At 45.0% G+C, this 27640-nt stretch overlaps 1 protein-coding gene across 2 annotated transcripts in view; it reads right to left on the bottom strand.

The window, feature by feature from the left end:
- The window catches only part of LOC144684897 (uncharacterized), a 107660-nt gene extending 99112 nt beyond the window's left edge, over positions 1-8548 (bottom strand). Inside the window, exons 1-2 of one of the 2 annotated variants that reach the window (XM_078549297.1) lie at positions 8398-8548; positions 2428-2766 (exon numbers count right to left, since the gene is read on the bottom strand). In XM_078549297.1, the coding sequence (XP_078405423.1) occupies positions 2428-2766; positions 8398-8449 (391 nt within the window). In that variant the 5' untranslated portion in view covers positions 8450-8548. The remainder of the gene's footprint in view (positions 1-2427; positions 2767-8397) is intronic. The other variant, XM_078549298.1, reaches the window with a different exon arrangement.
- Between the last annotated feature and the right edge of the window lie 19092 nt (positions 8549-27640).

Here is a 27640-nt window from a genome sequence, read left to right as displayed (position 1 = left end):
CCTCTGTGACACCCTGGTCTACTTGTCAGTCATCCCCACCACCCCATTTCTATGGCAACTTTCCCTGCAAGCACAGGCGATGCAACACCTTCCCTATTACCTCCTTCCTTCTCACCATCCAAGGCCCAAAACACTCCTTCTAAGTGAAACAGACATTTGCTTGTATTTCTTTCAATTTAGTATACTGTATTCACTGCTGACCATGTGGTTTCTGCACTGGGGAGACTGAACACAGACTGGGTTAACACTTTGTGAAATACCTCTATTAAGTCTGCAAGCATGACCCTGACATTCCTGTCACTTATTTCAATTCTCCAGCTTGCTCTCACTCTAGGCTTTCTGTCTTTGGCCTGCTGTAGTGTCCTAATGAAACTCAACGCAAGCCCAAGGAACAGCACTCATCTTTTGACTGGGCATTCTAAAGCCTCCTGGACTTAACATTGAGCTCAAACAATTTAGATCATAACCTCTGCCTCTATTTTTTTTCTTTATTTTTGCTGGTTCATTTATTTCACGTTTGTTTCTCCATTTGTTCACTTTGCATTTGGACCACTGCTAGCTAACCATTCACACCTCACCTGAACGCATTTTTTGTTTCTTTTTAATACCCATTACCACAAAACCTTTTGTCACTTATTCTCTCGTGCCCTCCATCCTATCACAGACCTTCCCCTTTGTTCTTCCTCCACTTCCAACCTTTCGCTTGCTCAAAACCAATTATATTTCTACCTTTCTTCAGTTCTGATGAATGGCCATCATTGACCTTAGATGATGATGGAGTTTGGAGGCAGGGTGTATTTAATCAGGTAGGAGTGCCTGATCGTGGGACCCGGCACTGGAAGGGTTGAGGGAACTGAGAGGGCTGAAAGTCACCCCGAGCTCTTGCCTCCAACCCATTCCCCCCACTTCTTCCTGAACCTCCACCCTATACTCATTCACCTCTGTCCTGGGTCCCATGTTGATCCTGATCCTTGGGTGAGTACATTCTTTGCAGTGCCACCACTCCTAGTGGTGTTGACAGCAATGGAGTGCTGCCAGCCTCTGATTGGTTGGCATCACTCGGAGGGTCGGATTGTTCTCCCCACCCGGGTCTTTAATCCAGAAGAAGTCCCGACACTGACTACTTAAGTGGTTTAGTTCTTAGAAGAGTCATACAGACTCGAAATGTTAACTCTGTCTTTCTCTCCACAGATGCTGTCAGACCTGCTGAGTTTTTCCAGCAATTTTTGTTTTTGTTTCAGCTTTCCAGCATCCGCAGTATTTTGCTTTTATTTTTACTTAAGTGCATGATGGGTACTTAATACTGGTGGGGGCATTCACCAATGGAAGCAATACGAGGCTCCTGCCCATTCTCCAGCCAGCAGAAGAGACCACCACTGCAAGGATTAGATTCCACCATTAACTCTATTTCTTCCATTAATGCTGACCTGCTCAGTATTTCCAACATTTTTTTTTTCTGTTTTTATTCCATTTGCCTTTTCCTGTTCCCATTCATAACATTTTAATTACCTTTTTACAGACACCTAAGACTCTTGGAACCTCCACTGTTTCAAGCTTTTCACCATTTAGAAAATAATCTGACCTCTCCTTTCATGGGTCCAAAGTGAATGACCTCACATTTGCTTACATTGAAATCCAATTGCCACAGTTTTGCCCATTCACTTAATCTATTAATTTGATGCTTCAATCCAAACTGCTCACAATGGTACCTTTCTTTGTGCTGTCAGCAAACTTGGATATGTGGCTCTCTATTCTATCTTCATAGTCATTAATGTAGCAAATAGGTGAAGTCCTGTGGAACACCACTCGTCACATTCTGCCAATTAGAGTACATGCCCATTACCTTACTCTCTCTGTCTCCTGCTACTCAGTCAATTTATTCGCCAAGCAATAATTTACCTTCAATTCCATGAGTTTCAACTTTAGCGTTAATTTTGTTAAGTTCCTGTCCCTGATTCAGTATTTGTTTCCTTGGGATGTCCGACAGGCTATTGTCTTCCTCTACTACAAAGACTGTTGCAAAGTAATTATTCAACATTTCCGCTATTTCATTATTTTTATTTACAATATCACCATTATCAGTTTTCAAGTGTCAAATTGCTCTCGAGCACTTCTTTAATTGTTATTTTTTTTAAAATTCATTTCGATATCCCTTGCAAGTTTGTTTTCGTACTTCCTTCTTGTAGTTCTTACTGTTGCTGCCCCACCCAATGTCAGTTAACTGTGTGAAAACTGCAATCTTTGTGATTTTGTCACTAACTGGTAAGCTCACCGAATCATCAGGAGAGCCAGAAGTTTAATATTTGGAATATATAGTTATCTTATATCCATTGCAAACAAATATTATTGCATATAGCAGTAAATGCCCTGTATTGAGTGTAACAGATGTTTTTATAGCATATCAGAAAATGATTTAGTCTCTCTTACCTGACACTTGCATCACTGAACTCTTTTCTTCTTTTTGGGGAGTAACAAAAACAATGCAGGTGTATTTTCCTTCTTCATTGAGTTGTACATTTGGAAGGTAAAGTGAAGCATTTCCTTTCCGTAAAGCCTCATCAAAAATCTTTGTTCCTTCTCTCTTTGGAGAATGTTCTCCTCCGTCAAATACATATACGTCTTTCTGGTTTGATTGTGATTCAAAAACCCATCGAACAGCTACGTGTCTGAGGTCAGGTTCCGGTTTATTAAATTTACACATAAGAAGAGCATCTTGGTTTGCTGAAATTTCTAATGGTGAGGGGAATATCTCCAGTTCTAAAGTGTCTTTAAAATAATTTAATGTTTTGAAACATTAATTGACATAAAAGTAAATAATATCACATATAGATGAGGAGCTATTGTTAGGATCTTGGTAGAGGTCAGTAACTTTGTTTTAGAGAAAGAGGAAATCCAAAATCCCAGTTATTTGCTGACACTAAATACTATCTTAGGTCACCTGCTATACTCTCAAACCCAGAATCAACATCAGTTAAACATGAATGAACAGGTCAATTACGATCGATTATAATTTATAAATTACACATTACATGGCAAATAGAACTAAGACAGATCCTAGGAACTGGTGTGGCAGCCCATTCAGCATGTATCACTCTTAGTCACAAAATAATAAGGAAGGATACATTTGAATTGGAGGCAGAGAGCAAAGGCTCACTAGATCTATCCCTGAGGTGTCCTGTGATGAGAGGATTAGTAAATTGGGTTTATATTCTCAGGAGTTTAGAAGAATCAGAGGTAATTTATTGCATCATCTTGCAATAAAGGCCAACATGCCATTTGCTTTCCTAATTGCTTGCTGTACCTGCATGCTAACTTTCAGTATTCCTTGTGTGAATGCGGCCAAGTCCCTATGTACATCAACATTTACAAGTTTCACATCTTTTAAAAAATATTCTGCTTTTTCATTTTTATAACCAAAGTGAATAGCCTCACACAACCCGATATTATACTCCATCTGCCATCTCATTGCCCACTCACTTAGCCTATCTATGTCACTTTGCAGCCTCTTTCTGTCCTCCTCACAGCTTCATATTTCCACCTAGCTTTGTATCATCAGCAAACTTAAATGTTACTCTCTGTCTCTTTTTCTTAGTCATTAATATAGATTGTAAATAACTGAGGCTCCAGCACTGATCCTTGTGGCACTCCACTTGCCACTGCTTGCCAACTTGAAAATACCTTGCTATCTCTACTCTTTGCTTCCAATCCGTTAACTAATCCTATATCCATGCTACTACCCCCAACTCCACGAGTCCTTGTCTTGCTTATTAACCTTTTGTATGTCACTTAATCGAGTGCCTTTTCAAAATCCAAGTACACTACATCTACTGGTTCCTTTTTATCTAACCTATTAGTTATGTCCTTAAAAAAAGCTAATAAATTTGTCAAACATGATTTCCCTTTCATAAAACCACGTTGACTTTTTTAAATGCATTGCTAAGGCTTCCCTAATCATAGAATCCAGCCCTATCCTGATGACTGATGTCAGACTAATTGGCCCGTACTACCCTATTTTCTCTCTCCCTCCTTTGTTGTTACATTTGCTAACTTACAATCCGCTGGGATCATTGCAGAATCTAGAGAGTTTGGAAAATCATGAGCGGGTAAAGATCTGGCAAATGGAGTATAATGTGGGCAAATGTGAAATTGTCTATTTTGGCAGAAAGAATAAAAAAGAAGCATATTATCTAAATGGTGAGAGACTGCAGAGTTCTGAGATTCACAGGGATCTGGGTGTTCTAGTGCATGAATCACAAAAGGCTAGTATGCAGATACAGCAAGTAATTAAGAAAGCTAGTAGAATGTTATCATTTATTGTGAGGGGAATTGAATGCAAAAGTAGGGAGCTTATGTTTTAGTTGTACAGGGCACTGGTGAGACCACATATGGAGCATTGTGTACAGTACTGGTCTCCTTATTTAAGGAAAGATGTAAAAGCGTTAGAAGCAGTTCAGAGAAGGTTTACTAGACTATTCCAGAAATGGGTGGGTTGTCTTATGAGGAAAGATTGAACAGGCTAGGCTTGTATCCACTGGAGTTTAGAAGAATAAGAGGTGACTTAATCAAAACGATTAAGATCCTAAGGAGTCTTGACAGACTGCATGTGGAGAGGATGTTTCCTCTTGTGGAAGAATCTAAAACTAGGGGTCATGGTTTAAAAATAAGGAGCTACTGATTTAAAACAGTTGAGGACAATTTTTTTCTCTGAGGGTCGTGAGTCTTTGGAACTTTTCCTCAGAAGGCAGTGCAGGCAAGGTCGTTGAATATTTTTAAGGCAGAGCTAGATAGATTCTTGATTAACAAAGGGGTGAAAGGTTATTGGGGGTAGGCAGGAGGTTACAATTAGATTAGCCATGATCTTATTGAATGGTGTAGCAGGCTTGAGGGGTGAGTGGCCTACCCCTGCTCTATGTTCATATGTTTCTCTGTGGCGATCTCTTTTAGAACCCAAGGACATACGTCACCAGGTAATGGGGATTTGTCAAGTTTTAGTCTTTCATGCTTCCCTAGTACTTTTTCTCTGCTGACATTAATTATCTTAATTTTCTCACTCTTTTTAGTCCCTAGGTCACCCTTTCTTTCTGGCACATAAATTGTGTCTTCTACTGTGAACGCAGATATTAACTATTGACCAATGCCCCTGCCATTTCCTCATCCCTGTGATAATTTCTCCTGTCTCTGCTTCTAAGGGGCTAATGTTTACTTTAGCCACTCTTCCTTTTTATATTTGTATAAAAGTTCTTCCAATCTGTCTTTACATTTCTGGCTAGTTTACACTCATTATTTTTCCCTGCTGCTTTCTAAAACACCCCGAATCTTCATTCTTTGCAAGATTATAAGCCTCTTATTCTAATCTAATACTTAACCTTCTTAGTAAATCACGGATGGGTCTTTCTTGCACAGTTTTTGTTTTTCAAGCAAATTTTTTTTTTGAACCTTTTGAATTGTTTCTTTAAATGTTTCCAATCGTTTATTTACCATCATATCTTTTGGCCTATTTATCCAATCAACTTCATTCCTATGTAACTGGCTTTACGATTCTTGTTTGGGGCTCGAATGTCAATCTCAAATTTTATATAGAATTCAATTGTATTATCTTTTACCACAAGGTTACTAATTAACCCAGCTTCATTACAGGACTAGGTACAACTTAACAATGGTTTCATCACCAAAAGTATGTGTAGGTCTGCACCAGGTTACCACTCTTAAATACATTAGGGAATACATTTAAATGGAAAGTGAAAAAACAAACAATTATGATCTATTAGGATGCCCAATTATGCTGGTTGCAGATGATTTTTAGCAGAAACTTGAAGCCTAACCTAAGAAGTGCAATTTCAAGTGTATTTTGGGAGTAACATCTTTGATTGTGACCAAAGCAGACACCATTGCACTTAATTTTACAAAGGTGAGTAAGTTTGGCCTGGATTTTGCAGTAGCAATGATGCCAAAACTATCAACATTCACCAAAACTGAAATTGATAGCAACTTCTGGGGTCCACACATATGCAGTTAAGTGCAAAAATCCAGAAGTTGCTGTCAATGATCCCACACATTCTCACTCACTGTGCTGAAGAAGCCCCAACAGACTGAAATCACTGAACTGGCGAAAACTTGCCCTTTTGCTCTATTAGGCTCACCATTAAAACGCTTTGCCATTGAATAAGGTGCAGCTGGATTTTTAACAGCATACTGAGTTCATAACTACTGCTGAACAGCCTCACTGTCACTAAAAAGATTAATTTTGTATTAGTAAAATGTCAAATTTATCTACTATAATTGCCCGGATTTTGTGGTCAATGGTAAAGCAAGGATGCCATTGACTTCAAGAGGCTGTCCGCAAAGATCTAGCACTCTTTGTATTGCAGGCTTCCCTCTTCTGATGACAGTTTAAATCTGACACCACGTCAAGGGAATCTCCAGGCATCCAAAAACTGTGATGCCATCAAGGAGGGTAAGTAGCCAATCACCTTGAAATATTTTCACAAATTGCAACCCAGGCAGTAAAAGTCACTGAATCCTTTCACTTTTAATTTTTTTAATTTTACTGTTAGCAAAATAAATGATTAGGACACACAGATGCGATTAAAGTAAAAAAATAAAATATTATAAACATACTTTAAAATATCATTAAAATATGTGGAATTTATTATCTCAATGGAGAAATTTCAACAAATTCAACAAATAAAACATTATTGTTTCAAGGCCAGGGAGGTTTTTTTTAGCAGTAATTATGAACGTGATACGGCATTAAAAGCTCAGTTACACCTCATTCAAGAAGGTGTAACTTTTTCTATGGTTCTTACAGCAAGACTAAGAATGTAAAAGTTGAAGATCTTGTCAGTTCAATGATTTTCCTATTGATTGCACTCCTGGGGAACCTCGACGGTGCATCGTCACGAGAAGCGCAAAATCACTAGTTTTCCATGTTTAACTGTGCATGTGAAGGCTCCAAAAGTTTCTGTAACTTTCGGGGAAGTATATATGGTGAACGCTTACAGTTTCACTGTCAGTACTATCGCCCATTGAACGACATTAAAAACTTAGCACAGCAACTTCATGATTGGAAGAGTACTCATAATGGCAATAATCTTTACGTTTTTTAAAACATTCTCAATTAAGAGTAAAATGGAAAAATATACATAAAAATATGAGTTTAGATGGGAAAAAATCTTAAGTATCAAAAATGTAAATTAAATATGATTCTGTACTATTATATCATATATTATAAGTGGTTTGTGACTTGTGCGCAGTCCAGACTGAACTCCTACATTAAGTGATTTTCTTGCTAGCTGTTGAAGTTACAGTGTAGTTAGAGATGACAAGGACCGATATTTCTTGGTGCTTTCCTCAACAGAAACAAGAGAAGCTGAGAGTAAAAACAAAAACAAGAATACCTGGAAAAGCTCAGCAGGTCTGGCAGCATCTGCGGAGAGATGCTGCCAGACCTGCTGAGTTTTTCCAGGTATTTTTGTTTTTGTTTTGGATTTCCAACATCCGCAGTTTTTTGCTTTTAAACTGAGAGTAAATTCGTCTTGCTGAAATCAGACCGAGGGGGGGCGGTAAAGAGAAGAATGTTCAATGCTGACAGTAATCGTAATAATTTTAGCTTCATTTCTTTTTAAAAAAAAATCAACAGAAAATGTTCAAACTTTTGTAATTGTGCCTTCGGTTTGTAAAAAGAAAAAAATCAGGTCAGTAATATTCATTGGACGAAGAAACAGAGCAAAATGACCAAAGATAAAATCTGGACGTGCCAACATTTCAATGATACCCCTGAAAACCTGTAGTTTATCAGTGTCTCCGAATTATTGGCTGTTTTACTTTCCTCATTACACGGCCACTTATTAATATTAAGGAGAAAATTTACTTAGGAATCCGAATACCGCATTTACCCTGGAAAAACTCAGCAGGTCTGGCAGCATCTGCGGACAGAAGGGGTCTGTTGAAGGGTCATGAGGACTCGAAACGTCAGCTGTGCTCTTCTCCACCGAGATTAAAAACAAAAAGCTAAAAGCTACTGCGGATGCTGGAAATCCAAAACAAAAACAAAAACAAAACAAAAGCATCTCCACCGATGCTGCCAGACCTGCTGAGGTATTTCTGTTTTTGTTTTGGATTTCCGGCATCCGCAGTTCTTTGCTTTTACCGCATTTACCCTCTCGTATTTTGGGGATCAAATAAAAATCATGATTACAAGTACAATTACTGAAAATGCTTCGATAAATCACCGTTAAAAGATAAATCCATGCAGCACAACAGGGGGTTTAAACATTTTGTGCGGGGTCGGAAAATTGCCTGAAGCAAACTAAAGGTCGAATTTATAATCCAGAACCTAATGGGTGACACGCTGTTGGTTTAGGGTTTCCACGCACAACCAAGAACCGCTTATCTTACCGGTTAATGAAATGGAAGACACGATGATAACACACAAAGCTAAGATCCCCATCTTTCAACTGGAAAATACAACCTTTTTATCCCGGGAATAGATAGATTCTTGAAGGTCACTTCCAAACTATTTGAATGGTGCATTTCACTTTCGTTTTCTTAATAACGCCCACGTCGGTTTATGAAGTGATTTATAGGAGAACAAGTTGCAAAAAAAACCTAATGGAATTGCTGCACACTGACATATTTTATTCGTTTTAACGTTAAATGCAAGGGAGTGTACTTGTTTATTCTCTAGCGAAGTAGTTGTTTAGATGATGACATTTTTACACAAGACTGTTTTTTGAATCGACTCTCAACACATTCCCGGATTCATTACAAACATTTCTGGCACAAGTTTCACTGCAATATTTATATCACGTTGTCCAATGTGAAGCCTGGGAGGAGGGCGTGCCGGGGAAACGAGAATTTGCTAAAATGGAGTTGTTAAATCCAGCCTCAGAGAAATGGCAGCAGCAGCCCGTGTGACCTGACAGTGCTCATTCAAGGGGTCACCTGTTACAAGTTACACAATCTGGTTTGGCTTGGCATCGAGGGTTTTAGTCAAAGAGAAGGAAGGCAGCTTTTACAGATCATGCTGATAGTGTTTGTTTTTTATTGACAAGATTGTCAAATGGTTTGGGGGATTGGGTAAGCAAAGAGAGTGGCACTAAGGCCACAATGAGATTAGATCTTATTAGATCTTATTAAATGGCAGAGCAGGCTCAATGGGCCGAATGGCCCACTGCTGCTTCTATTTCTTATGATCTTACATATGTCATGTATGTCTGCAGGTTCACAATTACTGGCACAAATTAGTGCCATGCAGCCAGAGGGGCCTGGCTTTCCTGGCTGCACAATCCTCACAGCTACTTAATCCACCTCATCTGTTTGGTCAGTGCTCAACCAGGGAAGTAGCTACTGTCTGTGCCTCATCCTAGCCTCAGAACTAGATTTGTGTCTCCTCACAGGGTTCTCTTTGTGCCATGGTGCGTGGCACTTGAACTATTACTATGCATATCTGGTGGGCAAGGGACACAATCCTGTGAGAATTACTGTAAAACCTTTACAAATCAACAGCCATTTCTCAACAAGATGCGGGGAAACAGTGCGATACTGAAGATTGCCTCAACCGCAGAGTGAACCAGTTAATTTGTTCTTTGCACCCCTCAAAAATGCTGAATGCTTAGAGAAAGAAACATCAGAGCAGCTTACTGCCTCCAGAAGGACCTTTCTTACACCTGATTCACTCGTTCTATCATGGTGTTGATTTTACTCAAGCAAGTGCTGGGATATACCCTTTCAGGGAAAGGTCATACTGACAAAGCGTAGATTTTACTCAGTTGATCCCTGAGCAGCAGTGAACAGGGGGAGTTGGTCATCAAATTTAAAGAGACGTCTCCTTGATCTCCACAGAGGTGACAATTGTTAGAGTCCACAGCTGAGGATTCCAAGGCCAAGATCTCAGTGTTCTAGGCCGTTAAAGAGCAATGATTCAGGGGCATCAGCCTCACATGCAGGTTGTAGAGACAGGCTCATGGTTCACGGTACTGGTGACAGGAAATTTGGAGGAGTTGAGAATCTACATTCCATCTACTCCACATTAAGGGGAGACAGTGGCATAGTGGTATTGTCACTCGACTAGTAATCCAGAGACCCAGTGTAATGCTCTGGGGACCTGAGTTCAAATTCGATTCAATGAATTCAATTCACTAAAAATCTGGAATTAAAAGTCTAATGATGACCTTGAACCACCCCGCGGGATGGAAAACTGCTGCCCTCACCTGGTCTGGCCTTCATGTGATTCTTAAACGCCCTCTGAATCGGCCCAACAAGCCACTCAGTTGCATCAAACCGCTGAAAAGTCTCAAAGGAATGAAACCGAATGGACCACCCAGCATTGGCCTCGGCACCGGAAATAACAATGGCAAATTCAGACCTGCCCTCCATACTAACATCTGGGGGCTTGTGCCAAAATTGGGATGGTTGTCTCATAGAATAGTCAAGCTGCAGCCTGACATAGTCATATTCATGGAATCATGCCTTATAGATAATGTCCCAAAGACCACCATCACCATCCCTGGGTATGTCCTGTCCCACTGGCAGGACAGACCCAGCAGAGGTGGCAGTACAGTGGTATACAGTCGGGACGGAGTTGTCCTGGGAGTCCTCAAAATTGACTCTGGACCCCATGAAGTTACATGGCATCAGGTCAAACATGGGCAAGGAAACTTCCCCACCATGGCTGATGAGTCAACTCCTCCATGTTGAACACCACTTGGAGGTGGCACTGAGGGTGGCAAGGGCACAGAATGTACTCTGTGGTGGGGGGGGGGGTGGAGACTTCAATGTTGATCACCAAGATTGGCTCGATAACACCACTAATGACTGAGCTGGTCGAGTCCTAAAGGATGTATTTGCTCGACTGGGTCTGCGGCAGGTAGTGAGGGAAGCAACAAGAGGGAAAAACATACATGGCCTCATCCTCAACAAACTGTCTGCCGCAAATGCATCTGTCCATGGCGGTATTGGTAGGAGTGACCATCGCACAGACCTAGTGGAGATGAAGTCCCATATTCTCATTGAGAATATCGTCCATCATGTTGTGTGGCTCTACCACCATGCTAAATGGGATAGATTTTGAACAGATCTAGCAGCTCAAGAGTGGGCGAACGTGAGGCATCATGGGCCATCAGCAGCAGCAGGATTGTACTCAACCACAATCTAACCTTATATCCCGGCATATCCCCCACTCTACCATTACCACCAAGCCAGGGGATCAACCCTGATTCAATGAAGAATGCAGGAGGGCATGTCTGGAGCAGCATTAGGCTACCTAAAAATGAGGTGTCAACATGGTGAAGCTATAACACAGGACTACTTGTGTGCTAAACAGCATAAGCAGTAAGCGATAGACAGAGCTAAGTGATTCCACAATCAACGGATTGGATCAAAGCTCTGCAGTCCTACCACATCCAGTCATGAATGGTGGTGGACAATTAAACAACTCAGTGGAGGAGGAGGCTCCACAAATATCCCCATCCTCAATGATGGAGGAGCTGAACACAACATCGCAAAAGATAAGGCTGAAGCATTCGCAACAATCTTCAGCCAGAAAAACTGAGTGGATGATCCATCTTGGCTTCCTCCAGAGGTCCCCAGCATCACAGATGTCAGTCTTCAGTCAATTGGATTCACTCCACGTGATATCAAGAAACGGCTGAAGGCACTAAAAGCTGAAAAGGCTATGGGTTCTGACAATATTCCGGCAATAGTACTGAAGATTTGTGCTCCAGAATTAGCCGCGCCCCTAGCCAGGCTGTGTTCCTTGAATGAGCACTGCCAGGTCACACAGGGTGCTGTCACTGTTTCTCTGAGGTGGATCTAACAACTCCATTTTAACAAATCTTCGTTTCCCCAGCACATCCTCCTCCAGGTGCTGTACACAAAAAGCAGGACAAATCCAACCCTGTCAATTGCTGCCGCATCAGTCTACTCTCCATCATCAGTAAAGTAATGGAAGGGGTCATCAACGGTGCTATCAAGCAACACTTGCTTAGCAATAACCTGCTCACTGATGCCCAGTTTAGGTTCCACCAGGGTCACTCAGCTCCTGACCTCATTACGGCCTTTGTTCAAACATGGATAAAGGAGCTGACCTGCAGAGGTGAGGCGAGAGTGACTGCCCTTGACATCAAGGCAACATTTGACAGGGTGTGGCATTAAGGAGCCCTAGCTGGAGTCAACGGGAATAAGGAGGAAAACTCTCCGCTGGTTGGAGTTATACCTAGCACCAAGGAAGATGGTTGTGGCTGTCGGAGGCCAGTCATCTCAGCTCCAGGACATCACTGCAGGAGTTCCTCAAGATAGTGTCCTCAGCCCAACCATCTTCAGCTGCTTCATCAATGACCTTCCTTCCATCATAATGTCAAAGCGGGGATGTTCGCTGATGATTGCACAATGTTCAGCATCATTCGCAATTCCTCAGATACTGAAGCAGTCCGTGTCCAAATGCAGAAAGACCTGGACAATATCCAGACTTGGCCTGACAAGTGGCAAGTAACATTTGCGCCACGCAAGTGCCAGGCAAAGACCATCTCCAACAAGGGAGAATCTAACCATCCCACCTTGACATTCAATGGCTTTAACATTGCTGAATCCCCCACTATCAACAGCCTTGGGGTTACCATTGACCAGAAACTGAACTGGACTAATGGTATAAATACTGTGGGTACAACAGCAGGCCAGAGATTAGGAATCCTGTGGCAAGTAGCTCACCTCCTGACTCTCCAAAGCCTGTCCATAATCTACAAGGCACAAGTCAGGACTGTGATGGAATACTCTCCACTTGCCTGGATGGGTGCAGCTCCAACACTCATGATGCTTGACACCAACGAGGACAAAGCAACCTGCTTGATTGGCACTCCATCCAGAAACATTCGCTCCCTCAACCACTGACGCACAGTGGCAGCAGTGTGTACCATCTACAAGATGCACTGCAGGAATTCACCAAGGCTCCTTAGACAGCACGTTCCAAACCCACGGCCACTACCATCCAGAAGGACAAGGGCAACAGATAGACGGGAATACCACCACCTGGAAATTCCCCGCCAAGCCACTCACCATCCTGACTTGGAAATATATCGCCATTCATTCATTGTCGCTGGGTCAAAATCCTGGAACTCCCTCCCTAACAGCACTATGGGTGTACCTATACCACACGGATTCCAGCAGTTCAAGAAGGCAGCTCACCACCACCTTCAGAAGGGCAATTAGGAATGGGCAATAAATGCTAAACTAGCTAATGATGCCTGTATCCCATGAACGGATAAAAAAAACCCTACAAAGCAATGAGTAAGGCAGGACAGGAAGTGTGGAAAATCCTGTTGACTCATAGCCCAGGAGATTAATGTGGCCATTGGCCAAAATTAGGAGAGGGTATAAGAGCTGTTGCCATTTCTGTATTGGCAGCAGTGAAGGAGCCATGATTCCAAGTCAAATCCATGCTTTAGAAACACATCCCTGTGCACTTGCATTTAGCCATTTCTCATCCCCTCCCCCCAACTCCACCACCCACCATGCTCAGTTGATCCTGGTGGGTGTGCTTCCATCAAAATTATTAAGGTCATAGGGGGATCATGACGGAAATCAATGTGGCCGATTCAGGTGCAGAGTTTTAGCTGAGGGGCCTCCCTTAATTGACTTGCCAGATTCAAAATGGGTGGTTTTCGTAAGGAAAGTCCAGGCCTTTATATCAGAGGAAGTTGTGAAGAGTCTGCTGTTCAGACTACACCTTGACCTCCTCCGCATTACTGGTCACCTGGTTACAAGAGAGCTCCTGACGTGCTGTGGCAGTGCAGAGGGAAGTCAAAAGGAGGATCACGAGTACAGGAGAAAACAAAACAGATTCAAAAATAGGAATGATATCAAGAGATCATTCGTCACACAAGGTGACCCATATTGCCCAGCTCAGTCATTGTCATCTTGTGATTTTTTTCAGTGAGGAAGAGAATTATTGGAAGGGGGATGAGCAGCATTCATAGGTACACATAACACAACTAAAGTTGCAAGACTGAAGTGGAGACACTGCAGAGTTTGTGTTGCCTACAATTCCAAACAATTATTGTCTGTATTTCAAAAGATATGTTATGCACAATGCAATGCTATTCTCTGTTGACCCCATTCATGTCTGCCATATTTCCCACAGTCCCACATTTGAAACTCTGATCAAGTTTCACCCCTAATCAGAAATATTTTTTAGCCGTAGCCCTTTATCTCCCTGCTGGGAGGGCCAGATGACTTAATTTACCCTTAATGTTTATTGTAAAACTTTAATAATTTATTTATTAATTTTGTAGCTGTTAAATTCATAAGCATTTCCTTTTAGATCATGTATTTTTGCATTTGGCAGATCAGATCATGGTGGGAATAATTATGTAATTCGAGTTGAGAAGCAGCAACACCAATATTAATAAAAGGCAGAAAAGCTGGTTGTACAGAACCCGTTCTTGGGTGTTCTGCAGGACAGGCTTGTCTGCAATAATATCAAAGTTCCTTCCATTTCGTGCGCATTGCTACAGTATGGACATGGACGCGCAGCAACGAACGAGCTAACCAGTTGCCTAAGTGCTTCAACTTGAACCTCGGTCAACCTGTAATGAAAATGCAAGGAATTAGTTCATGGAATGTACAGATGGGTCATCCACTCAGTGTGGAGTTTTGGAAGACTGCCGTTTTGTTACGTCAAATTGACCCGTTCAGCCTAGGCTGGTTTTCTGCGGTGATGGTACCTGAAATACCAAACACGATAACCCTCCTTTCATCCAATTTGTGTACTTTTGAAATTTAGCCACTGGTCTAATGTAGCAAACATAGCAGTCAATGTGCGGACTGCAAGTTTCCATAGCAAAAGATAAATGGCCAGACAATCTTTATTTTCATGTTATTGTTTGGGGGACAAATGTTAGTCAAAACATCAGGATATCTTCTCTGCTTTGTTCCGAGTAATGCCGTGAAATCTTTTACATCCAGCTGAGACACAGACAGGGCTTCAGTTTATCTGCTGATACCTCTGACAGTGGCAGCCTAGTTTATGTGCTAAAGGCTATGGAGTGGGGCTACCGGCCTCAGGCACAGACAGACATCCCATTGATGAATCTCCTGGAACTTTCCCTTGTCCTCAATCTCCCTGGGGAGAAGAGACGTTCTAAAGAAATGTCCATCCTATTTGTGAGGGAAGATACAATGAAGCTACCATTACTGGTGGGTGTTAATCGGAAAATTAAAATAATTATTAAACTTAAAAATGTTCCCAAATAAATGAAGGAAAATTAAAATTTTTAAAAATCAAAATAATTCCAGTCCTTGGGAGATACAGCTTTAAGAGGCACAGTGATGCAGTTTGCTGAGAGGTACTTTGTCCATCATACTATGATGACCTCACACGACCACTGAAATTTGAGGCTTGATTTTAAGTACATTTTGGAATTTAATGAAATTCATGCCCTGAAGCAATGGAAGCAGTGTTTCTAGTGCTGTCTATCAGAAAACCTCAGGCACATCTCACTAACACACTGCCACTGCCAGGTTTGCGCCCCACAATTTCTAGCATCTGGTGCCTAACAGCCAAATTACAGCCCCCCATGAATGTTAGCTATCGGAGGGACTGTAATTTGTTTTAAATAAATACAAACACGCAACTTCTATACATCTACAATTTTTTAAATCAACATTTGTTTGATATGACTGCCTGATAAAATTAGTTTATCATCTGACTTAAAGATATACAATTTGAACCTATACAGAGCTTAGAGTGATTTACAAGGCTGTCTCATTCACCATCACCATCAGGTAAATTAATTGCTCAGTGGCCCCAGCCCAATGCTTAGGTCATTCAGAGTCATTGGCCAACCAATCAGCACCCTTTTCTCCTGCAGTATAAATTGTTGGGATTGTTTGAAATTTGGCATTCTTGTGCTTGTCCTGATGAGGGCAAGGTGACTCTCTTTTCCGCAACACAACTTAAAGTGACAACACTTTCCAATCATTTCATGAAGCGTTAACTTGCATTGGGAAAGACGCATCTTTCACTGAAACATTTGCAAATGAGGTGGAAATGAGTATTGTCATGAACAACTAATCACAGAAAATAGTTTGTCTTCAAGGACTAAACATTCTGGAAGAATTTGTGTTTTAAAAGACACTGTCCTTTGAAGGGCTAATGCAAAGGCTCTGACTGCAATTCATGTAAAATACATCCTTTGACAAGAAAAGGTAATTAAAGAAGCTGGAAACCTCTTGACCCTGGTGGACTGTGTACACAAGGGGTCAAATGGCGGTTGATGACTTTGAAAAAACGTGCCTGGAAAACTGTGTTTACATGCTGGTTTTGGTTTTTGCTTGGAGAAAAAGGATCAACTGCTTGTGTAAAGAAGGCCACAGCTCACTACAGTGCAGAGCCAGTCCACACCCAGAAGTAAATAGAAGCTGCTCCTAGGTAGCTCTACATGCTGGAATTGAGTACCTGCAAGTATTCCTTGCATCCACCTGTAAAGCAGTACAAAGGTCATCGAGTGTTTCGCAGACAGTGCTGAGAGATTAACTGTATAACCTGGACACCATTTCAGGGACTCCATCATCTAGCCTTTCCCCTTCAACCACTGATTTTTTTTATCTCTGGCAGAATCCTCTATTATTTTTTGGTGTGTGTGTGGGTGTGCATGTGAGTGAGTCAGTCAGGATATTTAAAAAGAGTCATTAATATACTTTCATATTTCATACTGTATTTTAATAAGCTTTGCATTGCTAATTGATAAGGCTGGTTTCAAACAAATTAATAGCTCTGTTGTTTATTGAAGAAACCTGGTCGTGAGTGGTCATCCTGAGGCTAATAGGTAAAGCACATACTTGGCCGTATAACTAGCTGGAAACATCATTTAAATACATGTTGTGACCTGTGTAGGATAGAGACAGTGCATTCTTTCCATTTCGGTCGTAACAGTATTCTACAAAAATTATAAGCGGATGAATACATGCAACTGCATAATACAATCACAAACAACAAAGTGATATGAATAGTACATAAATAATAAAAAAGTTGAATGATATGGCAAGAAGTTCAATATTTTCAAAAATAACTGCTGCAAGATTACAGCACCTTGACATCTCAACAGCAGTTTTAAAATGTAAGAATTCAGCTGTGACTTCTAATCAATCTCTGAACATTCTCTTTCACTGATGCTGTAAGGTAAAAGCTAGGAATGTAATCATGACAAAACATGTTTAAATTCCTTTATATTATAGTGTTTTAAATTCCTTTATTAATATAGTGGTCCAAACATCAGCCCCTGAATTATGATTGCTATCAGATTGTAGATTTTAGTGATTAAAAGTTGTGTTGGAGGTATGCAACAATAAGGTTTTTGAAACTGGCAACTTAGCACAAGACTTCCAAACGTTTTGAGTCATATCCAAGGGGAATAGTTGGTCCCTAAAATGAATGTTGTAAAATGGCCATGATTATAAAAATCCATGTAGTCTCCCCGACTTTTCTTATTCGAATACATTAAAATGCACACCCCCCAAAATTATTATTTTTATACAAAATGCTTTGGTTTCCCTTGTAAATATTGAATTGAATTGCTGGTTAACATCATGAACATATAAAAACAGACCCCCTTTGCCATATAAATAATAATAATTGTTTTTTGATAAAGGATCATTAGGAAAGCGCAGAAATGTGACGATCTAACAATTCTTCAGCAGGACACAGTAGAAGAGCTCAAGGAAACATTTCAATCAAAATTTGGCCGCCAACCATTCAATTAGGCACAATGAAAAACGTTCTATTTTGCCAGTCCTGAGAGCGAAGTTTGATTATCCAAACATCAACAACTCTGTTGAATCCTATTCCAAAGTTTGAGGAAATGCTGTACCAAATGATTCCACAAAGCTTCCTCCTAAACAATGGCCAGCAGCAGAAACCTGGAATACATATTATAATATCAGAGTTTTGCCATTATACAGATACAGTGTTTTGTTTTAAGATAGAGTTGGTGAGTGTGTCCACCGCATTTCCTCATACTTAGGTGTCTTTCTTCTGGACTAGGTTTGTGTTAACTTGGATCATTGTCTGTGGGAAGAAACAAAATATGAATAGGTATCCTCAAAATTTAAAATAAAAATGCAGTGGAAAGAACTGAACTTCATAGTTGACAGTTTGATATTTTAACGACCTCCCACTCCGCTGGATGGGTGGGAGAGGAGGGTAGGGAATGTCAAAAATGGAAAACCTGACCCAATCCAACACCAAAACACTCACTTCCAGCTTTAACGGTGGTGGGTTGGAGGGCAGTCAACTAACCTGCTCGCCAGAGGTGGGTCCATAATTTTAATATTATAATGAGGCTTTGTGCTTCAAATTTTAGAAAGCTTTTAGATTTAACACCTGTGGGCCGGTTCTCCCCAGGCTTAGGAGTCCTGACAGCTGGAGGAAGTTGAGAATGGCTAATCCCAACAGGCTGGCTGCCCTCAAAGACATGTAAGCGAGGTTGGGGGATGCCAGGGTCCGCTAGGCAGGCTCCAGTAATCGGTGAGGTGGGGTTGCACTGAGCGTTGGCACCGTCATTGCCGCGAAGGTGGCCACTGCCACCAAGGAGCCCCTCCTTGGGCAAAGAAGCACCAATATATAAGGACCTCCTGCTCCCCTGTAGAACAAGCCAGAAGGTCATCAAATGTCACTGTGCAGTCTTCCCTCACAGTGGCATGCCCTCCCAACTTGGGAAAAATGTCCACAGGGGCAGAAAATGGCCTTTAATTGACCATTTAAGTGATCCAATTAATCTCCAGTGGGCAGCCAATCTGCCAAATTTGCCGCCACTGCCAAAATTGCATAGTGCCAGAAAGGCAATAGGCTCCCCTCCTGACACCTTCCTGCACATTTTTCCAGCCTTCCTACCTCCCAGCCCATCTCTAAAGGGCCCAGAAAATTCTGGCCAGGAGAACTTTCTACATCAGATAAGGGGCAAGTAAGTGACTGATAAGTGCCATGCAATGACCATCCCCAACTAGAGGCCAGGATTTTCCCCTCAGCGATTTGGGGGCGAGGCCCAGTTGCCGAGTGGAAAATGACACGGGATGATGTCGGGAGGAACCCCTGACGCCATCCCAGTCCATTTAAATTTTTAGGAAGACGGGCAGACAGCGAAATCAGCTGTCCGCCCGCCGACCTGTCAATGGCCAATTGAGGCCATTGACAAGCTAATTAAAGTAATTAAAGACCTGCCCGTCAAAGCTTAAGGCTGGCGGGCAGGCCAGGAGACCCAGCGGGCTCCAGATTATTCAAGAAACTTCATTCACTGGCGGGATGAATTTTCCTGTCCGTTTTGTAAAAAATTAATAAAGTTTATGTGTTCTTTATTAACATGTCCCATCTCGTGTGACATTGTCACATGAGGGGGACATGCTAATAATTTTTTAATGTTTCTATTTTTAAAGCTTTTCCCACTGTCAGTATTCTCCCTGAGACAGGACTTTGCATGCGCGAAAGAGCGCACTTTGACAGCTGGGGATTCCCCCCACCCCACCCCCCCCCCCCCCCCCACCCCCGTAACAGGGGATGCTGCTGTCTGGGCCTTAATTGGCCCGCCCACTTAAAATGGCGGCAGGCCCTGTTTCAGTGGCAGAGGTTGGCTGGCCGCCTGCCGCCAAGCTGGTGGGGCCCGCCCGCCATCCGAGGGCAAAATTCTGCCCAGAGAGAATCTAACCATCTTTCCTTGACATTCAATGGCATTAACATTGCTGAATACCCCACCACCAACATTCTGGCAGTTACCATTTACCAGAAACTGAACTGGACTAGAGATATAAATGCTGTGGCTACATGAGCAGGTCAGAGGCAGCAGATGTTGTCTATATGCATTTTGAAAAGTGTTTGACAAATAACCAATTAAAAGGCTGTTGAACAAACTTGAGGCTCATGGGATAGGAGGATCGGTGTCAGCTTGGTGAAAGAAATGGGAAGTAACATTCACTTAAGGACAGAAAACAGTGAGTTGTGGGAAGTGGTTGCTTTTCAGATCGTAGACCACGATGTCCCCCAAGGGTCAGCGGTAGAACTGCTGCTTTTTGATATTGCTGATGATACCAAACTTGGAGGTGTGGCAAACAGTGAAGATGATAGAAATAGACTCCAACAGGATAGAGATAGGCCGGCAGGATGGGATGACAAGAAGGCACATGGGGCTGAATTTTCCCCCTGTCGGGGGAGAAGTTGATGAGTGGGCGCCCGATCGGAGGCACGGCGCCATTTTACGTGGGTGGGCCAATTCAGGCCCGCCCAGCGTGACGTCCGCAGGGCAGCGCTATGCGCTCCCTGTGCAGGCGGGAGGGGGGAATCCCAAAATTGAGAGTGCGCTCTTTCGCGCATGCACAGGAAAGAGCGCACTCATCTCTCTGAGGCTAACTGCAGCCTCAGGGAGATCGGCTGTAAATGTGAAAAAGCTCAAAATAGAAAAGTAAAATTTCCCTAACATGTCCCCTCGTGTGACAATGCCACATGAGTTGGGACATGTTCATAATTTCCAAAAAAAACTTTATTAAAATATTTAAAACCTTACATGTAACCTCATCCGACCCGTGGATGAGGTTTCATGCTTTTTCTAGTTCATGCCGGGACTCCTGGCCTGCCCGCCAACCTTAAGGTTGGAGGGGCAGGTCCAATAATTACTTTAATTGCTCTGTCAATGGCCTCAATTGGCCACTGACAGGTCAGCGGGCACGCAGCTGATTTTGCTGCACCCCCGCCTTCCTGAAAACTTAAATGGGGCGTGGTGACATCAGGAGTTCCTCCCGACATCACCGCGCATCATTTTACACATCGGCGAGCGGGCCCCGCCTTCGCTCGCCAACGGTAAAATCCAGCCCATGGAATTTAACACAGTGAAATGTGAGATGAAGCAATGAACAGTTCCAAAGAGTGTGCAAGGGCAGAGGGATCTGCATTGGCCTTTGAAGATGGCAGGACATATTCAGAGAATGGTCAGCAAAGCATAGGGAACTTGGGCTTCATAAAGAGAAGTATGGAGTGCAAAATCAGGGAAGGTATGCTGAACATTTATAAAACTGAAGGGTCATGAGGACTCGAAACGTCAACTCTTTTCTTCTCCGCCGATGCTGCCAGACCTGCTGAGTTTTTCCAGGTAATTCTGTTTTTGATTTATAAAACTCTGATTAGGCCACAATTAAAGGACTGTATGCAGGTTTGGTCACAACACTTTAAGAAGGAGGTGAAGGATCTTGAGAGAATGCAAAGGAGATTGACCAGAATAGTTCCAGGGATGATGTACTGTAGGAACAAGGTTAGGTTGGCGAAGCTGTGCTTGTTGTTCAAGAGCACAGGAAATTGGGAGGAGATTTGTTAGAAGTGAACATGATTAAGGTAGGTTTACAGAAGGTATACAAGGAAAAACTGTTCCCATTATCTGATGGGGTAAGGACTGTGGGACATAGATCAAAGATTTTAGGCAAGAAATGCAGGGGGGCAGTGGTTAATAGGAAGAACTTTTTTACACAGCGAACAGTAATGGCTTGGAACTCGCTGCCCATGAGCATGATAGAAGTGAATCAATGATTTCAAAAGGAAATTGAAAGGGCACAAAAAGGAAATAAACTTGAAGGGAAGTGGAGATAAAGTGGAGGAATGGGACTGTTTCCAGTGATGCTACATCAGGCTTGTCCAACCCATGACCTGCAGGCCAGATGCAGGCCACCAAGCCTCTCTATCCTGGCCCATGGACCCAGTGCTCAAAATGCTGGTGAGTGAAGTCGAAGATTCTGCAAGGAGCTGCTCCTGCAATCACAGGCCGTTTCTCTCCTGCATTTACTGCTACTAAGCTCTGCCTGGCAGGGGGATTGGGGGGGATGGGGGGAAAGACTGGCTGCTGGGCTGGGAGAGGGGGTGGCAGTGGAAAGAGTGGCTGCCAGGCAAGGGTGCAGGTGGGGAAGAGTGTCTGCCAGGCAGAGGGGTGAGACGGGGGGAGTGGCTGTCAGGCCAGGGTGGGGTGGGGTTGGAAAGAATGGCTGCTGCCAGAGGTGGAGGGTGGGGCGGGTGAAGAGTGGGAGCCGGGTGGTGGTGGCGGTAGATGGGGGTTGGGGGGGCGGGGATGAGGGGGGCAGGGGGGGCGGGGGTGGTAGGGGTGGGGGGGGTGGTAGGGGTGGGATGGGGGAAGAGTGGCTGTGGGGCGGGAAGGTGGGAGTTTCTGCCTGACGGAGAGGGGAGAGTGGCTGCCGAGCAGTGGGGTGTTGGGGTGCCAGGTCAGGAGAGGGGGAAGGATGGCTGCCGGGCACGGAGTGGGGAGTGGCTGCCAGATGGAGGGGGTTGGAAGGAGTGACTGAGCGTATGAGAGAGACAGAGAGAGGGAGATAATGTGTGAGTGTGTATGTGTGTATGAGTGTGTGTGTGAGAGAGAGAGAGAAAGACAGTGAGCGTGAGAGAGAGTGTGCAGGAGAAAGAGAGAGACAATTTGTGCATGGGAGAGAATGTGTGCACGAATGTTTGAGAAAGAGTATTTGTCTGTGTGCAAGAGTGTGTGTGTGATGGAGAGAGAATGTGTGTGTGCGTGTGTGAGACAGAGAGAGAGAGAATGTGTGTGTGGGGGAGGGAGAAAGTGTGTGTGGGGGGAAGAGAAAGAGAGAGAGAGTGTGGGGACTGTGTGTGTGTGTGTGAGAGAGAGAGAGTGTGTGTGTGTGTGAGAGAGAGAGAGAGAGAAAGAGTGTGTGTGTGTGAGAGAGAGAGAGAGAGAGTGTGTGTGTATGAGACAGAGAGAGAGTGTGTGTCTTTGTTGTATGTGTATGTGAGAGAGAATGTGTGTGAGAGAGAGTGTGTGTGTGCGTGTGTGAGAGAGAGAGAGAGTGTGTGTGTATGTGTAAGAGAGAGAGAGTGTGTGTATGTGTGTGAGAGAGAGGGTGTGTGTGTGTGTGTGAGAGAGAGAGTGTGTGTGTGTATGTGTGAGAGAGAGTGTGTGTGTGCATGTGTGTAGGAGAGAGAGAGAATGAGCAGAAATTTTCCCTCATTGAGCAGATGTGAGCTGGACCCAAACAAGAGTAAAATAGTACGCGATGACGTTGGGCGAGTGTCCTGACATCATCGCGCACTCTCGCGATATTTCACTTGGTGGGCAGGGGCTGGTGCTGGAGTGGCGCCCGCCATTAATTAACAGGCCACTTAAGGCCCTTAACAATGCAATTGTCTGAGATTTTTCGTTGCCTGTGTGATTTTCTGCTTGTCGCACAGGCAAAACGGGCAGGAGGCCAGCCGACATTTCCTCAAGCCACATCCAAGGACAGGATAAAAAGGGTCAGCAGCATTGCCAGTGTGAGCAGAGAGCAGTTTTGGGCAGTTTGCAGCTGGTTGCCTACCGGTATTTGGCAGCTTCATCTCTGTTCAGGGCTTCATTCTTAGCATTTCCAGGCCTCATTTCAGGTCTCATTGCTGTCTGCCAGGCCTCCGGAGGATTCAGACCGTGCAGACCCTTCCAGGTGTCAGACAGCCTTCCTTTACTCTGGTAATGGGGATCGTGGTCTATGCTGGGGGCACCTCCTCTGAGGAGGAAGAGAGGGGCAGAAGGGAGAGGAGGCCAGGTGTCCCTGTTCAGCTTCCAGGGGAGGGACCTGTGGGAGGAGAGGCGCAGGCACAATGGGCGCAGGTCCAGCAGATAGTCCAAGGCGGAAGGGGCCACAGAAGACACCACTATCCGGCTGCCAGGGATTACAGGCAGCAATGCAGCTATCTCAATATGTCTGAGGTGCAATGCCGAAGGGGGCTCCACCTCTCAAGGGAGAACATCACCTCCATTTGCCAGATGATTGGGCCTGAGATCAGCTCCGACTGTGTGGGTGGACCTCATGCCTGTGGCTCTGAAAGTCACAATGGCCCTCAACTTCTATGCCTCCAGCTCTTTCCAGGGCTCAGAGGGGATCTGTGTGAAGTCTCCCAATCAGCTGTCCACAGTTGCACCAAGCTGGTGACAGAAGCTCCATTCAGGATGGGCCTGACCTTTATTCTTTACTGCATGTTTGAGGCCAGCCAGACTGAGCGAGCCAGAGGCTTTGCAGCAATTGCTGGGCTCCCCCGCGTCCAGGGTGCCATCGAATGCATACATGTGGCCATCAAGGTGCCAGTGGGTCAGCCTTCGTCAACAGGAAGGAATTTCACTCCATGAACGTGCAGATAGTGTGTGACCACAGGATGCAGATTCTGCAACTGTGTGCAAGGTACCCTGGCAGCTCCCATGATGTGTACATCCTGAGACACTCCAAAGTGCTGAGGCTCTTCAGTGCTCCAGCCCGACTGGATGGATGGATGCTGGGTGACAAGGGCTATCAGTTGAAGAGGTGGCTCATGATGCCTCTCTGCCACTGAAGAACAGAGGTAGAAAAGTGCTACAATACGAGTCATGGCTCCATAAGGGCGGTGATAGAGATGACTGGGGATCTTCTCAAGATGCGCTTCAGGGAGGCTGTTCAGGGGGAGCACTACAATACCCCCCAGAGCGGGTGTCACTGATCCCCGTGGTTGCACCGTGCACTTTCCACAATCTGGCACTGGCAAGGTGGAACCCACTAGAGGAAGAGGATCTTGATGCAGCTGCATAGGCCACAGATGATGAGTCCAGTGGGAGTCGGAACATGAGCACGGTGAGAACACTGAGGGTGTGGAGGCAGAACTCAGTAACCTCCAGGGAGGCAGGGATACCAGGAATGCCTTGATCCAACGCTCCTTCAGCTAGGCTACCAAAGATCAGCTTCAACCACATGCCAGGGCTGCTGCCTCCATCCCGGATGTCTGAAATGACCCTTTCATTTGAACACAAAGAACACTCATTGCCTGTGCAATAAAGTTCAGAGCCATGTACGTCCAGCATTGAATACTGGCATTCCCTGCACCAGTGAAGCATACTCAGGCCATGATGACAAAACTAGATTTATATAATTTTGACAAGTATAGACTATTTACATCAACCTCTCTGGTCTTATACCCCAGACCAGTATACATTAACTAAACACAAATGAACATAAAATCACCCGTGACCTGTCCCTCTTGTGCTCCTGGTGTCTTTAACGTATGCTTGTGGGTGCTATGTCTAGGTGCTCCCCCCTCACTGGCACAGGCATTGGAGACAACCTGCTGACTCTGCTGTCTTGTTGGCCTTGATGACCTTGGCAGTCGTCCTCTGACCTGTGGAGTCTGCGTTGGCCCCGCCTGGGGGGGAGCTGCCAGTGCCATGGCTGGCATCTCCCCAGTTGCTGCAGCCTCATCAAATGCCACGGTCATTGGCAGAGGGATGGAGAAGCTGCTGCTGTTATCCAGAGAGCCCTGAGAGGAGCCCACAGAGACGAAAGGCAGCTCGTGCACCAATGTAAGGTTGCTGTGGCCCTCCTGCTCACCATGATGGACGGGCACCTAGCTGGGATACTGGGTGCCTCATCCATCTCCCACACTGACACTGACCAGCTGAGGTCATTGCCTGTGTGAGGGCTTGCAGGTCTGAGCACAACCCCAGGAACCATTCATTCTGTCCCTGGAGCTGCCTCTCCATGAGAGTCGCCACTCTCTCAATGGAGGGGGCAGTATGTTTATCCATGACAGTCAACGCAATGCTCATGCTCCGCATGGACTCCTCCATCACGGAGACCATTGCACGCGTACCCTCATGGATCTCCGCCAGATCCTCATGAATTTCCGCCAGATCCTCCCGCACATCTTACTGGACATTCAGCATCTTCCGCCTAATGGACGACTCCAGAGGCTCATCATCAGCCTTCAACACAGCATCATCCTGGTCCACAGCACTCCTCCAGCTGCTGGCGCCCTGGGCACTCTCTGCCTTTGCCTGCACTTCATGTGAGTGTGAGGTGCCCTCACCAAGGTGCACTGAGATACTAGCAGCCGAACTAATGCTGGTGCCCGCTTGACAGAGAGGATGCAATGCAGGTGAAAATGATGCCCTGTTCTGGTGTCAGGGGTGGCCTTTCAGGATGTACGGATGGGTCGCCTGCTGGCGAACCTAAAAGGAAGAAGAAGGACATGTCATTAGTTAAAGTCATCACACTGTCACTGTGCATGCCAGGCGCCTGGTGAGACAATGGAGATCTGCATCACGGTGCCATTGTCTTCCAATGATCAATGGGGACACCAGGATCAAGGCTTACATCACTGAGGAGACTGCACTAGAATGGTTGCATAATCCAAGAGTCTCACCTCTGTGCACTGCATTCTTACCTTCAGCTGGCACCCCGCCTCTCCACGCCCGATTGCACGGGGAGCCTGCCGGCTCTCCAGCTCAAGGGCGTCCTGCTCAAACCTGGAGAGCAGCAGCAGGTTGGATGGGTCTCCACCTGTATGTGACCTCTCTGCTTGGTTATGGCTGTCGTGTCCTGAAAGGACAGAGGAGCACTGATTAGTCCACTCTCTACCTGCAGCGCCATTGCAGCCTGGCCAACCCCAGCTGAGGAACATCTCAAAGGGCACATCCGAGCCGTGGCCCTTGAGCCACAAGGCACTCAGTCCAAACAGCCAGGGTTCACCCCCTTGCCAGCTCCAGCGTGATTGACAGTTGGCACTCAGACTCTAGCACCCCTGAGCTCCACGGAGGGATGGCCACACCTTAACACTTCTGCGCACTGACCCATGCCAATATGGTACTCACCCTTCTTGAGTGCAACAGGCCATTGAAGCGCTTCCAGCACTGCACCCATGTGCACTGCACCCATGTGCACCGCACCACATCATGGCTGCTCACCCGGGCTGCCATCTCCTCCCATGCCCTCCTGGTGAGGTGCTGTGGCCTCCCCTCCCATCTCTGGGGTCAAGGGTATCCCTCCTGGCAGCCACCTCCACCAGCAGGACAGCAAGACACTCATTGGAAAAGCAGGGGGCCGAGTGCCCACCCAGCCTGCCCTCCTGCCTGGCGTTTGCTGCCGCACTCAAATGCATGGTCTGAATGGCAGTCAGGAATCCTTCCTTGGCAGCCTTTCTGAGCCTGCCTGGGCCTTCTTTACACTGGCTCCGGGTCGCCATTGGGCCCAGCGGCTAACAGGCCCCCACCCCCACTCGGCCCTTCCTGGCCAGAGACGAACTGCATTTCACGCAGGGCAGGCCTTAATTGGCCCGCCAACGTGAAATTGCGGTCAGGGCCCGATCACGGATGGGGGTCGGGGGTGTGTGTATTTGTGTGTGTGTGTGTGTGTGTGTGTGTGTGTGTGTGCATATGAGAGAGTGTGTGTGTAGGAAGGGGAGTGTGTGTGTGAGACAGAGATAGTGTGTGTGTGTGTGTGAAAGAGAGAGAGTATGTGTGTGTGAGAGAGAGAGAGAGAGAGAGTGTGTGAGATAGAGTGTGTGTGAGAGAGAGAGTGTGTGTGAGAGAGAGAGAAAGTGTGTGTGAGAGAGTGTGAGAGAGAGACAGTGTGTGTGAGAGAGGGAGAGAGAGAGAGAGAGAGTGTGAGATAGAGTGTGTGTGAGAGAGAGAGTGTGTGTGAGAGAGAGAGAAAGTGTGTGTGAGAGAGAGAGTGTGAGAGAGAGAGTGTGTGAGAGAGAGAGAGAGAGTGTATGTGGATGTGTCAGGCTCACTCCCAGTCTCAGGGTTTTCACTCACCCTCACCCCCACATGCCGACACATACTCGCGCCCACTCACACAGTGGGTGTGGGTGAGTGAG

Source organism: Cetorhinus maximus, chromosome 9 (genome assembly GCF_964194155.1).
Source record: "Cetorhinus maximus chromosome 9, sCetMax3.hap1.1, whole genome shotgun sequence".
NCBI classification, from domain to species: Eukaryota; Metazoa; Chordata; class Chondrichthyes; order Lamniformes; family Cetorhinidae; genus Cetorhinus; species Cetorhinus maximus.
This window is presented reverse-complemented; position numbering and strand designations above follow the sequence as displayed.